The 16,750-nt window shown below is 46.4% G+C and overlaps 2 protein-coding genes across 6 annotated transcripts in view; one reads left to right on the forward strand and one right to left on the reverse strand.

Moving 5' to 3' along the window:
* The window catches only part of ASAP2 (ArfGAP with SH3 domain, ankyrin repeat and PH domain 2), a 111,309-nt gene extending 107,053 nt beyond the window's left edge, over positions 1-4,256 (forward strand). For all 4 annotated transcript variants that reach the window (XM_021697683.2, XM_044918623.1, XM_044918624.1 and 1 more), the window contains one exon: positions 1,799-4,256. In XM_021697683.2, coding sequence (XP_021553358.2) covers positions 1,799-1,873 — 75 coding nt within the window. In that variant the 3' untranslated portion in view covers positions 1,874-4,256. The remainder of the gene's footprint in view (positions 1-1,798) is intronic.
* A 635-nt stretch (positions 4,257-4,891) lies between these two features.
* On the reverse strand, positions 4,892-16,721 carry ITGB1BP1 (integrin subunit beta 1 binding protein 1). Of its 2 annotated transcripts, none has more exons than XM_021697367.1 (8): positions 16,595-16,721; positions 13,101-13,210; positions 11,998-12,101; positions 9,360-9,438; positions 8,217-8,353; positions 6,337-6,429; positions 5,653-5,802; positions 4,892-5,140 (listed from the first exon to the last, which is right to left on the reverse strand). In XM_021697367.1, the coding sequence occupies exons 3-8, from the start codon at positions 12,067-12,069 to the stop codon at positions 5,069-5,071; spliced, it is 603 nt and encodes a 200-aa protein (XP_021553042.1). In that variant the 5' UTR covers positions 12,070-12,101; positions 13,101-13,210; positions 16,595-16,721; the 3' UTR covers positions 4,892-5,068. The 2 variants fall into 2 exon arrangements, with proteins under 2 accessions (XP_021553042.1, XP_021553041.1); XM_021697366.1 differs by having other exon boundaries at positions 11,998-12,278.
* Between the last annotated feature and the right edge of the window lie 29 nt (positions 16,722-16,750).

Genomic DNA, 16,750 nt, shown 5'->3' on the forward strand with positions numbered 1-16,750 from the left:
AGACGTCTCTGCCAGGGACACCCACTTCTGTGTGGGCCTCACTTATCCCCCCGGGGTGGGGGGTTCTCTCACATTAGGGTGCAGACCACTTGGGCTGCAGTTTCCAGAGTGCACTTCAGGGTCTGAAATGAGGCTTTGAGTTTAGAGGTGGTACTGTCGTCCCCCACATCGCCGATTTGGTGGAGGGAGGCATACAGAAAGCTGACCTAGGGCGCAGAGTCCCTGGCTGTCGGCCTTGGTCCTGAAACGAGCCGTGACATCCAGGTGGGGGCTGGAATGGCGTGAACGTGGTGTTTCGCCGGGTGGCCCTAAGAATCCAGACTGAGCACTTAACAGACTTGGTGACGTTATGTCACTAAGCTTTAGTCCCCTCGTCTGTGAGAGGGAAGTCACCTCAGCACCAGGAGAGAGGATATGGAAGGCCCCCAGTAAGAGGCTGTATTAACAATGAGGACAGCGGGCCTTGCGTGGGAGGCTGGTAGTGTTTGCACACAGTAGACACCAAGGGCCCAGTCCTGGAGGTCGAGCTCGGGTGTCGCTCTGCTCTGTCGAGTGCAAGGCACATCAGGTGGTGCCCCTGGCAGAGGGAGCCTGGTGAACTCAGTGCCCTGCCTCTTTCCCCTCATGGGAATCGGGTGTCCGTTAGCCAGAGCTCCCTCTTCCGTCGGCCTAGCCACACCCAGCAGCCAGGCAGGAAAGGGGGTGCTGCTTGTGGTTCTGGTTCCGGCAGGTGTGCGCCCACAGTGTGCGGACCTGAGCTTACTCCCTCCCCGGCTGCCCCCCGTGCCCCAAGAGCTGAAGCAGGTCTGGCTTTCACGCTTGTGTACAACGCGGCGTGAGGCGGGGCTCCAGCCTGGCCGTGCGCTCAGCCATCTGGAACATACTAAGGTGTACAGAAGGAAATGCTGCCCATAGACTCAGCAGCGCCCCCCATCTTACCAGGTGTATTACCGAGATTTTCTTTTTGACTTTTACTTACCTACATAATTTACGTTTTTGAGATCATACTCAGTGTATAACTCATATAATTTACCCAGAGTGAAAATCAGTGGATCCCTTCAAGCCTTTCGTAAAGGCTTGACTACGTTTAGAGCCCACTCAGGCGTTTGCCACTTTCTGTGACTTTGCAACTCACAGACTTCTGACGCTCGGTTTCTCCATTAAAGAAAAAAGAGGCAAGTGGGGGGCAGGAGTCGGACAGCTGTCCTGCCATCCCCACCCCCACCGCCCCGGACGCCAGGACCCCGGCGCGTGCGCTTCCGGGCAGACACCTGGCCCGCCTGCCCGAGCGCTCCCTGACAGTGGGCGGCCACCGCAGTGGGCCCTTGAACAACGTGGGTGTGGGGTGTTTTCTGGTAAACGCAGGATAGCACTTAAATGTACTTTTTCTTCCTTGCGATTTTCTTCACATTTTTTCCTCTCTAGCTTACTGTAAGAACACAGTATGTATAATACGATATACAGAATATGTGTTAGCCGACTGCTCATGTTATCTGTAAGGCTTCTGGTCAACAGTAGGCTATTAGTAGTTAAGATTTTGGGGAGTGAGGAGCTTGACGCAGATTTTCAATTGCAGGGGGTGGGGGTGGCACTTCGAACTTCCAGGTGGTCAAGGGTCAGCTATATTTGAAACACGAGTGAAAGAAAAGGAAAACAGTTCAGATGTCTTACCCAGGTCATTCTTTCTCAGAAGAAATTGTTCTGAACAAATTTCTTTTTTCCAAATGCTATAGCATTGTCCTTCGAAGTTTCTAACATTCAGAATTTTTATAACCACCTAAACTTTTATTCATTTCAGATTGGCCACATTGACGGAGATCCCAGTCGCAAAGGAGCATTTCCCGTATCATTTGTGCACTTTATTGCTGACTGAATTGCTACTGAACAAAGACATTCCTTTTAATAGTTGTTATGTTCCTGTTTGTTATTGGTACCAAAACTCTTGCCAGATGACCAGTTTCATGAAATATATTGTCCGGTAGCCCACTTTCTCTAACTCCGCTCTTCTGTTTTACAAACTCAAAGGCAACTTGTATGTATAAATGAATTGTTTTTATAATTTGTGGTTTTCATGAAATACTGCCATACTTTTATTAGGGAAAAGACGGAATTTCCTAGAAGGTGAACTGAAAAGTTATTTTAACTCGACGTGATCAAGGTCGTCAATCTACAGAATTAGCTGAACCTAAAAGTATTTGAGTATTAGAAATTCTTCCAGCCTTTCCTTGGCCTGCTTCTAGAGTCGGTGACCCTTTAGTGCAGGTTTTTAGGAAGTTGGTAAACTTGCTTTAGAAGTAGCCCAGCCCTGGACTTTCTAGATAAAATGCTATAAGTTCACCTTTAAAGACTTTTTTTTTGTTTTAAGATACATTTAAAGATTTCCTTTGGAATCCACCCAAGGTTTAGTTAAAGCAACTTGGAAATTTACACTTTAGCATTGTACTTTTCCAGCCCTAATTTGTGAGGTTGCAACTCTCATTGTATTCTGCATGTGCGTGTAGCCTGTTGTGAACAATCCTACCTAGCAAAACTACCCATGGTTTATTACGGCATATGGTAATAGCTAATTCAGTTCCACGTTCTATAAACCTGCATTTCCTGAATTTGGTTAAAAACTAAGGATGATGGATTGCAAAAACAGTTCTTTACAGGTGTTTCGGATTCGCCTTCTCGACCCTCCTCGGTCACGCAGCTAGAGCACTGTGGTGCAGACCCCACTGTTAACACTGCTGTTTCCCACTGAGTGTACCACTGCCTTCCCTCTCCAGCTCCTGGGAATGTTTACTCAACTTAGTGTCTTGTACTTATATACTATACCAACAGGAACGGTATTACACTGTCTTGAACTCGAAGCTGTCCATTTGTTTGTAATCAAGAGCATATCAGAAATCTGTAGGTCCCAGGTAATAAAATACTCCCGAGCAGACATCCCCATTTCACGACCAAAGTCCATCACGTCATTCTTAAACGGAAGGTCCTGGGGGTGGGGGGGTTAGGTTGTGTGTGATAAAATCAGAATTCATTAGTTTCACGTACTTGACTGTCATACCTCTATTTAGTAATTGTGAGCATAAGATTCGTAATAGGAATATTGGACATTTTGGCACTCTTTGAGAATAAATAGGCCTATAATGCCCAGTCGGATTTCTCCCGGAAGTGAAGGGTAAGTGTAGGTCTGGGCTTGGAAAGCGAGGCAGCGATCCTTTCATCCATGGTGGCGCTGGTACATTTGATTGGAGCAGCCCATCTTTACTAGGCAAGACTCTTCTAAGTGCAGAGCCTTTTTTTTTTTTTTTTTTTTTTTTATTGCATTGTACTTTTTGTTGCTATTATAAAGGAAAACAGAACAAACTGGTATGTTTTATGATGTTGTACGGCAATTGCTTTTTAAAGCCTTTCAAAGTTCCGGGTAAAAATGTGTCAGATTTTTTTTTTTTTTAAAGCACTACATCTATTTTCACTAATTGTTAATTTCTGTTGTTTGAACCCTTCATTTAGTTAATTCCCTCACAGATTTAAGAAAGTAAACAGATATACTTTGCACGATGCACTTCTTATGTATATTTTAACAAAGTCCTCTTGCATCTGTGTTTTATAATCAGCCTTTTGACTACTTGGTGCCAGATATCTAAGGAATTAAAGTTGAGTCTCACCAACATTTAAACACCAGTCCCAAACTAATCTGTCAGGTTCACTGGTACATAAATATCTTGGAAATATTTTTTCCAGCTGACAATTTGGTGGTGCTGTTGTGCAGTAATTAATATTACTTTTGCCAGAGGAGAAATTATATTAACTTCCCCACTAACATCCTTTCCTAGTTATTTGCTCTTTGCAAATTAAAAAACAACTGAGAGGAAGGAAAACATTGTAGATAACTATTTATATTTAAAGTTTACGTTTCATGAACTTAGCTGCAGGATCCCGGCATTTTGCATGCCATTTTCTATCAGATCTGACTTCTAGAGATGAGGACTCCAACATGTGCACAGACTCCTAGGTCCTGTGTGATCTGCTACGGGGTGGAGAGCATAAATATGCAGCTCGGAATGCTGTTTGAGATGTATGATACTCGATTCGTTCACTTGATTACTTCGATCTAGTTGCAGCGCAACTGTGTATATTGTATAACCTAAATCGATTCTTATTTTCGTTGTCCTTGATGCAGTGATTTATAATTAGAGCATGTTCAGTAAGTTGACTCTTCCTGTTAACTAGTCATTTGACTGGAAAAAAATAAAATACTTTTAAATGGACATAGTGTTATTTGTAATGTTTTTAATCCTTTAAGCACTGCATATTAAAATGGTCCTTTAGAAAAACCCACTAGCCCACTCTGCGTGAGATTCTTTCGACACTATTATTTAACACGCGCGGTGATCTTTCTTCTCTGAACTCCGAGGTAAACACTTTGGTTTACTAGCATGCCATCCTGACATACACTTCTAAAGTTTTACTTTTTGTGAGCTGAGATGGCAGTGTTGCTGTTCCAGACCAGTGTGACCAGAGCTGCCAGCCAGTGGGCCCACGTGCTGCGCAACAGACAGCATTCGTCCTCCTCAGAAAGCCCTCTGCGCTCACCTACTCACTGCGCGCACGTCTGTCACACTTAGGTGTTAACGCTCATTTGTGTTTAAAAGTGACTGACGGGGCGGGGGGCGCCTGGGTGGCTCTGTCGGTTACGTGTCTGCCTCGGCTCAGGTCATGATCCCGGGGTCCTGGGATCGAGCCCCACGTCGGGCTCCCTGCTCAGCAGGGAGCCTGCTTCTCCCTCTCCCTCCCCCACCCCCCACTCCTGCTCTCTCTCTCTCTCAAATCTAAAAAAATAAATAAAAGTGACAGATGAGGTTTCTTTTTTAGTCCCAGAAAGCCAACAACCTCATTGAGACTTAACTCACTGTAATAAGACACATTTTAATAAAAAAGCAAATGATCACTATTTTATACACTGCATTTCTCCAGAAAATCTCAAGCAGGGCATCACTTTCTATTTCCAGAGTAATTCAACACTGCAGATTGAAAACCATCGCCCTTCCACACGAAGTCAGCTTCCACTAGACTGCAGAATTCAAGCTTTCTCAGATGTTAATACAGAGTCAAAAGCGGTGGATAAAACTTTGCAGATGGCTTGTGCCTGTTCCTACAGTTAAGTGAAAAACATAGAGTAAGAGACTTCACCGACCTCTTCCTGAATTAGTGTGGCCAGCAAAGGTATAAATGTGACCCTCTTAACACCCCCCCACACCTGCCCACCAACAGCTTTGGGAAGCCCGGACACCACGTCCCCCGGGCCGCCTCCTGCGTCCCCTCTGGGAGAAGCACCTGCAGACAACATGTAGGAACTGGGCCTTTGGGGTGGGGTGCGGCGGTGGGGTGACGGCTACAGAACAGGACGGGCTTCCGCCCCGGCTCTGCGTCTGCCCTGCCCTTGAGATGCCCGCACGGGTGAGTGCTCGTCCCGGCCCAACTGACCGCCCGCGGCAGGTCCCGGCAGCTGGCTGACCGCCGGCCTGACGGTCACCCGCACTCTGCCGGGCGTCAGATGCCCTGTGGGGGGCATCTCCTCGGCCTCCCAGAAGACTGGCCGAGTCTCCTCTGGCTTTACCACCTTGCCCGGTGAATGAGACGAAGCAAGGCAACGTGAAACCTCACCAGGCTGTTGCACTGATAGACCCAGAGGCTGTACTCCTCGTTGCTTGCGTCGGTGGTCTTCAGGGCCAGTAAGCTCTTTCCGGCCCCCAGACCGTCGTCGTAACACACCATGCGGATGATTAAATACAGAGCGTGCCGGTGTAAGACATCCTGCAGAAGTCAGGAAAAAGAAAGATCGGGACTCTTGACATATTGACCTTTCTCTGCAGAATTTACTGTGAGGCTTCAAACAGAGCACATCTATGCATCTGGCAGAAAACAGTTGTAGAGGTTTTTTTGCCCCCTAAGGAACATTCCAGAATGCTCAGTTATGGGGCCACTTGCCTTCAGGGTTATCCCTTCCTACTAAAAATTCCAGAAAAACAGGAGTAAGACCTGAGTTCACGGTCCTGTTCCCTGTGCCCAGCGTCCGTGCTGACAACTGCTGAGCTGGCGCAGGGTCCTAAGCTGAAACCTCATTAGGGGCCAGCAGTGGGGGGTGTTGGCCGGGGCCCCACCATCCAGGAGAAGCAAAAGGAGGCCTCTCTTCATTCACCCTAAGAAATCGGTCATTTTTTAGGACCAGCTGCCAGGAATGTTTACCAAGCAACAGTTCTGCAAACGAGCAGAGAGAACAAGTAGGCCCTTAGCAGCCTGACTGCCAAGTACCCAAAACCCACTTTTTCCCTAATAAATTCTACTTACATACTGATCTGATGTTGATACTTTTATACCATACTTGGAAACTCCCATAATGAATTCTTCCTCCAGAGGAACGAAAGGCAACTTCCCATCTTGCTTTAAAGTAAAAATAAATCACATGAGCTACGTTAAAAAGTACGTTACAGTCCTTAAATCTGATTAGTCAAGTTTAATATCTGGCCATCACAAATCCAAACCCTTTCGAGAACGCGGGGTATGCAACAGCCCAGCAAAAATTGTTCCTCAAAGAGGCAGAAGGAAAACTGTCGCCAGGGTTCGGTTTGGTTTGGTTTCATGTCCACAGACCTGAGCAAAATTCATATCCATTTGTCTTGATGTCATCCCTAATGGCAAACAGAGATCCCGCTCACAGATCCCAGTGAGGCTTAAATATTTACATTAGAAAAATAAAGGTATTTAGATTTTAAAATACTCAAAGCTTATGCCGATGTCAGCACAGGAAACCATCAGGAAACAGAGCTGCAGGAACTCCTCTTCAAAGCCATTTTACATCCTACCCACATGGTAGGTACGTCTGGGTGCCCCCACATCCCGGGGCTGTGAGCTTGATGTGCGGTTACTTGGAAATAAAACAGCAGATGATAGCTGATGGCTTCCCTAGCAGATTATCCTGTTTTATTCCCCTAAGTCAGAATACTGCCTAACTTGTCTAATGCCACAATAAAACAGAGAGTCCTGTGAACGTCTGTATGGAACCATTTGCCTACATTAAAGAACTTCTGGTAAAGAAGCTGTGTCTGCACGCCTTGATTCTTGGGTCCTCACATGGCTACGGTAACCTCTTCCAGTGATTTCTCACAGTAGGGTTCAAGCATTCCAAGAATCAAAAGATGAGAGAACACTAACGCTATTGTCAATAATGGAATTTTGACAAGCCCGAAGACTACGGTGCTCTGAGAAACTCAGCAGTCGTTAACAGAATGAAAATGATCCTAGTGTACTTCTCGGGGGGGAAACCTTAGCAATCTTCTCAGTGTCATACTTCGGTGAGGTGTTGCTTGCACTCGTTGGAATGACAGATGCTAAGCCAAACACTGGGATATTAAGTCCAGACTACCCAGAGGTCTCTGTGAAACGCACATCCTACTGGCTGATGCCCCGCAGACAGAACTCCTGTGCTTTATGAGGGCACGAAGCATCCTATTTAGTGATCCCATTCTCCACGATTCGCCAGACCAAACAGCCTTAAGAGTAACCAGCGCTCTAAGAACTGATGAGGGAATCCTTCCATTGTGGAAATAACCCTTTGTTATAATACAAAGACCTGCGATGCCATTTCCTAGAAATTCAGGAAGCAACTTACTGTCTTTGGCTCATCCACTCCCACACTAGCAAGAGTACAGATCTTACAGAATTCGATGCACTGACCTTACACCTTGGCTTTGTCTTCGCTTACATTCTTAATTTTCCTTCATGATCATTTCTTTTTTTTAATCATCCTGACTGGGGTATGTTTTTGAAGCCCACCTCACTTCAGTTCTTGTTGCTAACCGGGTGTGAGCGCATGGATAGGTCAATACCACTAGGAGGCTGATTATTGAAGGAGTTGCGACTAGTTCAGTGGAGACTTGCTAAGGCCTGCCAGTCTGTTTTAAAAGACAGACCTATGGTGTATATAACCCATCACCGCACTCAGCTCCTCACTTAAACGAGGAAGTCAGCTCCCAAAGAAGTAGAAAGTGCTGTTTTTGAAGGAAAGAACTCCCTGTTCCCATGGGACTCTGCCTCTAGGCACCTTGTACCACCTGTGATCACAGTGCTCGATAAATATTTTAACAATGATAAAAGCAGAACATCTTTCTCCAAAGCCATGAATTTATTTTCTAGAATGTTCTAAAATTCTTTTAAAAATTGTTTTTTACCTGGGCAACATCTATATAATTTATCAGGTCTAGGGGCCCTTCGAGACTTTTTCCTTCAGAGAATTTCAGTTTCTCAATGGCACCAACATATTTTATTCGAAATTCTGCACAGGTATCTGAATTGTTGTTGCTTTGTCCTAAAGGTGAAAGAAAAATTTTAACAGTAAGACTTCAAAAGAAATATCTGCATTACAGCGTGTCCTCAATCCCTTCACAAATAAAAAAGACTGTGTCATCAGAACTTAACCTTTAATGAAAATTAAAAAAATTTTAGTGCAAGATTACTTGAAGTAATAGGAAAGAACTTGGAATTTAGCCTCTTCCTCTGTGACTCTATCCTAAATGTATAAAAGTCTTAATAAGAATAAATTAAAACAGGAGAAAAATAAAATGCTGGCTAGATAACGATTGAGTACCTTCCCGATACATTAAGATATTTAAGCTTTTTTTGGTTTCTTCTCCCTCTTTACCATGTTCACTGTTGTTTTCCTGATTCAGCAAATCTGGTCTACCTCGCCCAGTCAAAAAAAACAAATGTTTTTTTCCCTGCAGATGGAATAATGCCAGACAGGAAGTCTCTTCACATGGACAGATGTTAGGTTACACGACATGTGGCAACAGGCTGAAGAACCGTGTGCTGTAAAATCTAGCCGGGGCCAACATGGCCACAGTGCATTACGTGATCTGCCATGTAAAGGTGATACTATGTGGGTACTTCTAGGTTATGCTTATGTAAAAAAAAGACGCCCACATTTTTAATATTTTTAAGGCATCTGGAAGCAAAAATAATAGACTTTGCGCTACTATCTTCTCTTGTACATGATATGGTTCTTCATCCCACCCCTCCGTAGTCCCCACTTTTTACAGACTGTCTATGATCCTGAAGGGATCTGCCTTCGGCTCAGGTCATGGTCCCAGGGTCCTGGGATCGAGCCCCAGATCGGGCTCCCTGCTCTGCGGGAAGCCTGCTTCTCCCTCTCCCACTCCCCCTGCTGTGTTCCCTCTCTCGCTGTCTCTCTCTCTCTGTCGAATAAATAAATAAAATCTTAAAAAAAAAAAAAAAGGAACGTATTGTGCTGCTCTGGTGAAACTACATGAACACCGGTTAAGAGCCGTACTAAACGGTCCAAGCCTTCTCCGTACCTGAGCTTTTGGTCGAATCTGTATCGAGGCTGGCCACAGTGCTGGATCGTGACAGCCCCCCAAGGCTAGAATCGACAGACTGAGAGACAACAAACAAACAAAAAGGTAAACAGAATTAGACACACTGTCTTCTCTCAAATTCTCTACCAAACATTCAAATTATTTACTTATTACAGCTGAATCAACATAGACAAAAGCAGCTCAATTACTCAAGCAGATCGACTATGACAGATTTTTCTAAAGACGAATTCTACAGCAAACTTCAAAAAACAAGGTAGTCCCGCCTGCCCTTCCCAGAACACAACATCAGATAACCGTGGTGTGGACATTCCCAGTATGAACCAAAACTACTACCTCTGCCTCCTTGTCAGACACCTGGTACTCAGGCTGTGTGTGAAAACCTACACTTTGTTTTCACATGATCTCCAAGGAACCCAAAAAGAACCCTGTGTGGAAAGCAGGCAGGGAGTATGATTCTATAATCAAATGAGCAAAGACAGCCAGCGGGGTGAAGTGATTTACCCAAGGTTACATCAAGGAACTAGCCCAGCCCTCCGATCAAGGTCTCCTCCTCCCCATCCCCATGCTCTGCCATTAGTCCGACTAGTACCTGGCCTGCTCGGTCATGCACGGGCCGGCTGGCAGACCAGAGTGCAATTATCAGTGTGAATTGCAAAGGAAAACCAACAAAATGGTTAAGCAAAACACGAATCATACACGTTAGCGTAGATTCTATAGAATTGTGCTCTGAATATGCTTCGTTTCTTTAGAAATAACATTCTGTGAAAACTTTTGATTCAAAAAATGAGTCCCTTCTTTGCACCTCAAATCAAAATTAAATTTTAAAAGAGCAATAGGGCGCCTGGGTGGCTCAGTTGGTTAAGCGACTGCCTTCGGCTCAGGTCATGATCCTGGAGTCCCGGGATCGAGGCCCGCATCGGGCTCCCTGCTCGGTGGGGAGTCTGCTTCTCCCTCTCCCGCTCCCCCCTCTTGTGCTCTTTCTCTCTCTCACTCTCTCTCTCTCAAATAAATAAATAAAATCTTAAAAAAAAAAAAAATTTTAAAAGAGCAATATACTCAAATTTTTTCAATGTTCAAGAAGTGAATCAAGGTGGATGCAAAAATGTATCAGGTCTGGTAAATATGTTTTTTCCCTTTTTCGGTAATCGCTCTTCTTGGAGTAAAATGTAAAATGAGAAGAGAGCTATATGCACAGAGACGTTCCCCATAATGTTACATGTGGGACTGAACACCGGAAATACTGTACATACTCAACGGGTGAGGGGGAGGGAATTGGAATTAAGATGCTGTTATAAACTGAGACTGACTTCTGGGATGAGCACAACCCCCGAAGTGAGTAACAGAGTGAGCTTTTGTGCTCCAAACTACTCCCCCACGCTGGAAAGCACCAGTCCCCACTGAACCTCTCTGCACGAGGAGAACAGGAAGGGAGAAACTGGTCTGCTTTTCCCATGTCCAGAACAGACAACAAGGAGAGCTTACATCAACCTAAAACACACACCTAACAGTCAAAACTTGGCTTAGAGACCACACGTGGGTCACCACCATCTTCGGGGTAAGGCCCTCACTCGCAGGTGGCCCCCTTCTGCCCTCTCCAGCCCCGCTGGCCACATCAGAGAACCCACGGCTTGGAGCTAACATCTCAAGCCATCAGCAAGTTCCCTTAGGAATCTGAAAATCTACTCCGCCAGCAGCGAGCCATCAAGTCTCCCTTTCTCCTTTCTCTGGTCTAGAAAACAAGAAGCAGGCCTGACCAGTTTCCCAGGCTGAGGTCCTCACACCAGGGCTGCAAAGCTAACAGCAGGGAGGTTCTTGACTAGCTTCAGTTCAAAAACCTTCAAGAAAACTCAGTCTTGCCACTCTAAGGCAGGATTCCTAAAACGTCCAACTTCCGTGCTTCTGGCTAGGAGCATCTCAGCTCGGTGAAAATCCCGAGGGGCAGTCGTGTGTGTCTTCATTCACTGGGGTGTGGCCACCGTCGCTCGGGGTGGTGCCCACGGGCCAGCGTGGCCCAGCCCCCCGGGGGAGGGCACCCCCTCTGCGCTGTGCCATGGGCTTGTCCCCTGCCTCACAGCGTCCTGGCACTGCGCACGCTCGTCTTTGAAAAGAGAGAGCTCACGGGGTGGAGACTGTGAGAACCACGGCCTAGGTCCAGGGATGAGGACTCAGGCCTCGACGGTCCCTTCGCAGTCATATACCCGGCTTCTCTAGAGTCCTAAGCATGGCATTTGCCTCACGATCCAACTCACTCGCTATTAAGTAAGCAGACTTCTAGTTATGCACACACACCCCACACCCTGGAATGCAAGAGCTCCGGCCCCTGGATGGGCCTGCAATTTCGATCGTGTGCAACAGTTAAAAATCAGTGTTTCGGTGAGACCATTCACACGTCCTGTGCCATCCAGGTTCGTGAACTGAATCATCGCAGGAACTCTCCAGAACAACAGAAAATTAAATCAAGCACAGGATGGGTCTCTAGTGCCAAAAATAAATGTCAAAACACACCTAGTTTGAGGACTACCAGCAGCTGCGCTGTGGCTAGGAGGCTCTGTGCGGGATCAGGAGAAACAAAATGCTCACTGCTTTGCCATTCTGGGCCTATTCCCAGCCCCCCTACCTTGCTCTTCGTACTGATTTCACTACTTTGGGAACTGCTGCTACTGTGTCGCTTTTTGCCTTTCCGGAACATTTTTCACCATAGCTTGATCCAAAGGAGCTCCCCTAGGAGAACAACTGGTGGTTAGTTAGAGCAAGAAAACCACCTTGAAATCACTTTATGCACAACAGGAATAAAAATCATCAATTCCTTCCCTGTCCGCGGTGCAGTCCTCCTACTGGAAACCGAAATCTTTTCCTTTGGCCACCAAATTTGGATACTATTGCTTCATTCTTTCTTTCCTTTTAAATTTGAAAAAAATAACCTAATGAACCAAAAGGACAGAAACCTTCCATCATACCTGGGGGTGTGAAAAGCATTGTTCTGAGAAGTAACAGACACACATCATCTACTTCTCAAAATACTCAAGTGCCTCACTTCTCTTTAATCAATTCAAGACAGTAGTAAAATAGGTGACATACTAGTTTACCAACCAAGATCCTGAGATTCCGTTGCTATCTTGGGCTGACATTCTGTAAATGGTAGGGCTTAGAACAGAAGACATAACTACCTCTCAGAAATGGGCATTTTTCTCAATGTCTTGAGCTACCTTTAAGTAAAAGTGGACACAAAAACATTCCCAGGCGCCAGCCCTCCCCTCCTCGCTCTGTAAGGCCAGGGAAGGAGGTGACCTGAAGTTTTCCACAGTCAGTCTTCCATGCATCTTTTTTAAAGTAATAATTAATGCCTGGGAAACAAAATTTATCCTTGCCCATTTCATAGGAGCACATCTACTATTATACTTGAAAAATTATTAACTAACCTGCATAACAGTTTATAGTTCAAATACTTCCAAAGACATCGTGTCACTTTTATCCTCACAACAACCTGGTGACACATTCAATTGCCCCGGATGTTTTTTAAAGGTATCCCTCGTCTGTGCTGCATATTATGCTGGGGGGTCCAGGCCCCCAGCCTCAGAGGGCTTACAGAAGGTAGGTTATAATCTGCATTTTATAGATGAGGGAACTGTGACCCATCTTTCAGGAGGCTTCATGAGTAAGATAACAACAAATTTTTACCAAAGATTGGATCCTACAGAGGGAACAAGGGAATCTGCTTACGGTAAAAGGAATACTACTGTATTGTCTTCAAAGGTCCCATAGACGACAGTGTGCACAGAGAGCTTCCTCTCATTCTGACATGGTCAATTCTTTTCAGAAAAATGAGGTACCTGATGAAGGAAAAAGAATGAGTCAATCAAGGGGAGGTCACTGAATGTCCTATGAGAAGTTTCTCCCACTCTATTTGGAGACCCCATTCTCAGTCCACTCACCAGCGTCTGACCTTAGGCCACTTGCCCAAGACTGACCCTCAAGCCCAAGCTTTTTCATTAGCCCCATCATACAACTTATTTCTATGTTTTTGCTTGATTTGTGAAGTAGCAAGAAAATCTGATTTGTTCACTCATTCCTGAGTAACCAGTGAGCACCTTTTAGGTGCTGGGGATATATCAGTGAATGAGACAGATAATGCCCCTGACCTGACCTCAAGGAGCCCATTCTCAGAGGGATGAGACAGACCGACAAGAAAACCAAATACATTGTTAGAAACAACTGATAATGAGGGAAACAAAAGCAAGTTCAGGATTTACAACTGATGGAAGGAAGGGTGAGCATTTTAGACAGAAAAAGATGCTCTGAGGAAATGAACAGTAAGGAGACCTGAAGAAGGAAGGGACGGCGGCCATGTAAGTGCAGAGGAAGAGCATTCTGGCAGAGAGTTGGGCAAGTGCAAAGGTCCTGAGGGCACACCCCAGCTGTAAGGAATAGCGAGAGGCCAATGTGGCTTTCACCCAAGCAGGAAGGAGGGAGAGGGATAGATCCACAGGAGGGAAAGATCCACAGGATCTTTGCATTCCTTAGAGAATAAGGTATTACTCCTTAGAGAATAAGGTAAAACTCAAATCTGATGCCATTAACGTGCTTAAAATCTTTCACAGGCTCACCAAAGTTAGAGACTGAAGTCAAAGCTCTCTGCCAGGACATGCAAGGTCCTGCATGGCAGGGCTCCTATCTACCTCTCCAGTCTCATCTTCCACAACCAGCTTCATACCTTATTCTGTTGCAAACCACAACAAAAGTCTGGGGTTTATTTTGGGTTTAACAGAAAGACTTGAGGGGCTATTAAAAAGCAGTCAAGTGATAGGATGAGACTTCTGTTTTGGAAAGATGATGGGCTACAGGTAGAGGACTAGCTGCAGAGGATACAAGTAAAAAGAGGGAGATGAATTATCAGGCTATACTGGGGATCGTTTGCTGCCATTGATCACCTAGCATTCAAGCGATGCTTTTCAGTCAGGACGAGATGGCAAGAGAGCCTTATTCCCAGGTCTACACAAACTGGGTTAACCTAAGCAGCATAAAGTGCCATGTTAGCGATCTCTGATTAGTCAAAATATTGGTGTGTAGCATATTTAAGGACATTATATTTTAAATATATATATATAGAGAGAGAGCGAGAATTTACTGAAAGGGAGTGTATATATACACACACACACACGTTTCAATATAGGTAACAATTTTAAATATGATTTTAAAATAAAATTTGATTCTATTGCTAGTGAAATCCTGAAGCATCCCTTCAAATCCCTGGAATACTAGAATGCTTTGAAAATCACCCCATTGGTATTATCATGCCTTTCCAACTCCTAAAGACTTTCCGTCACCAATCTAGGAGCTAAGGGAGGGAAAGGCATTTTATTAAAGTCTTTGAGATCTGCTGCTATTTTGATGCATGTTCTTAAGCAAATCATTCTTGTCTCTAAATTATTCATGCATGAAAATGAGACCAGAAATACTGATTGTCACTTGGATGTTCCAAACTTGTCAAATGCAAAAATGCCTGAAGGAAACCCTTTGTCTTCCCTTCCATATCTGCTCCACCTCTCTCCTCTCCCTTTCAGTAAATTCTGTTATTTCTGGTAGAAACCAGGAAATCACCAACTGCACAAAGTCCTCCAGGCCCTACATCGAATAAAATACTAAGATCCACTGAATCTACCCCCTGAACAGTTTGCTCATCCACACCTCTAACAGGCCCATGCCATCACTAGACCGTTGCTGTATATAAATACTTTTTCATCAGCTGATCCATCAGTGTGGATGGATCCTCAACCCAAAACAATGCACAGATACACAGTTTGGCAGGCCATTTAAGGAATTCATGTCCCAACGGGACTCCCTGCCGCTTTAAATCTACCACCAAGCTCCAGCTAAAATGATTTCTTTAAAACTCAAATCTGATGCCATTAACGTGATTAAAATCTTTCACGGGCTCACCAAAGTTAGAGACTGAAGTCAAAGCTCTCTGCCAGGACATGCAAGGTCCTGCATGGCAGGGCTCCTATCTACCTCTCCAGTCTCATCTTCCACAACCAGCTTCATACCTTATTCTCTAAGGAATGCAAAGCTTCTTCAGGTTCTCCGCATGCACTCTGCTGTTTCTATGCTTTGCTCCTATAATTCTGTCTGCCTGCAATGCCCTTCCACCTTTTATTCATTCAGCTAACTTTACTCACCTTTCAAGACCCAGTTCAGGCTGCTTCTTTACTAAAACAGAAAGCTTCCGTTGGACCTCCAGGTTGGGCTAAAGGACTGGTACTCCACAGCTTGAGCATGCACCCTAATCCCAGCCTTAGCCTGCTGTTGCCTACTTAGAACTGTCTTACTTAGAACTATCTCACTGTGAGCTCCTCAAAGATGGGGGTGAGATAATTCATCCGTGTACCCAGTGCTTGGCACAGACTGGCAGAGGACATGCTTAATGAACTGAAGAACCTGCTGGGAAGATGACACCCAAATAACCTCGTGTCCTGAACACCTACCAGGTGCTGCCCAGGGCTAGGTGCTACATACACCGCTAAGGACCAGCAAGGCTGCGGGGGCACAGCCCCTTTCAAATGAAGAAGCCTAAACGCCAAGGGACTCGGCCAAGGTCGCCAGGCTAATCATGGGTGGGGCCAAGTTCGGAACCTAGACAGACCGACGCCAAAGCTCCTTCTCGACCCCACCCTGCTTCCCATGCATTCCGCACCGTTCTGTTGTGCCTGCCACGTGCAGGTGCACAGGGTGACAGCAAACAAGACACACTCCACCCGGGCCTTTCTCAGTGAGGGATGGGGGGGGCGGGTGGTGGAGCGGTGCAGAAACCAGTAGGAGCCGGCACAAAAAGGCAGTGCTCCTCACGCCCCACAGAGCAGAGCTTGACTCAGGAAACAGCCCCGCGGAAGCTCCCACTCCCGCCTCCGAATCCGACGGGACCGATCCACACACGACACCTGTCGTCACAGGAGCTGCAGTCCCACCGCAAACAGGAACCGGGCACCGGGGGCACTGCATCCTCCTGCAGGCCCGGGCCCGCTCCTCAGCTCCCGCCGCCCGCCCCTAGCCGCCTCGGGGCCTGGGTCCCGGACCCCGGGAAGGCGGGTCCCCGGGGAGACCGCGGCCCCAGCGGCCCCACCCATCCGCCCCACAGCGGGCCTCTCCGCCGGCGCCGCCTTCGGGGCCCGCGTTCCCTGCCAGGCTCAGCCCGGGTCCGGCGAGGGCCCAGCTCTCACCTCACAGCCGGTGGCCCGCCGCCGGGGCCGCCCGTGATCGGGGTCAGACACCCACCGCCCCGGGAACAGACGCCGGGGCAGCCACTCCAGTTCTAATTCCAGCGCCAGCTTCTCCGGTGCCCCCGGCCCCGCCCGCCGAGCCCCGCCTCCGAGACA

This window comes from Neomonachus schauinslandi, chromosome 10 (genome assembly GCF_002201575.2).
Source record: "Neomonachus schauinslandi chromosome 10, ASM220157v2, whole genome shotgun sequence".
In the NCBI taxonomy this organism is placed as follows: Eukaryota; Metazoa; Chordata; class Mammalia; order Carnivora; family Phocidae; genus Neomonachus; species Neomonachus schauinslandi.

Excerpts from the sequence above, each read along its gene's own strand:
- ITGB1BP1 (XM_021697367.1), bottom strand. The coding sequence starts at position 12,069 with ATGTTCCGGAAAGGCAAAAAGCGACACAGTAGCAGCAGTTCCCAAAGT. Across the intron at positions 8,354-9,359 it reads AGATTCGACCAAAAGCTCAG|GACAAAGCAACAACAATTCA; the intron begins GTACGGAGAAGG and ends TTTCACCTTTAG. Across the intron at positions 6,430-8,216 it reads ATTATATAGATGTTGCCCAG|CAAGATGGGAAGTTGCCTTT; the intron begins GTAAAAAACAAT and ends TTTACTTTAAAG.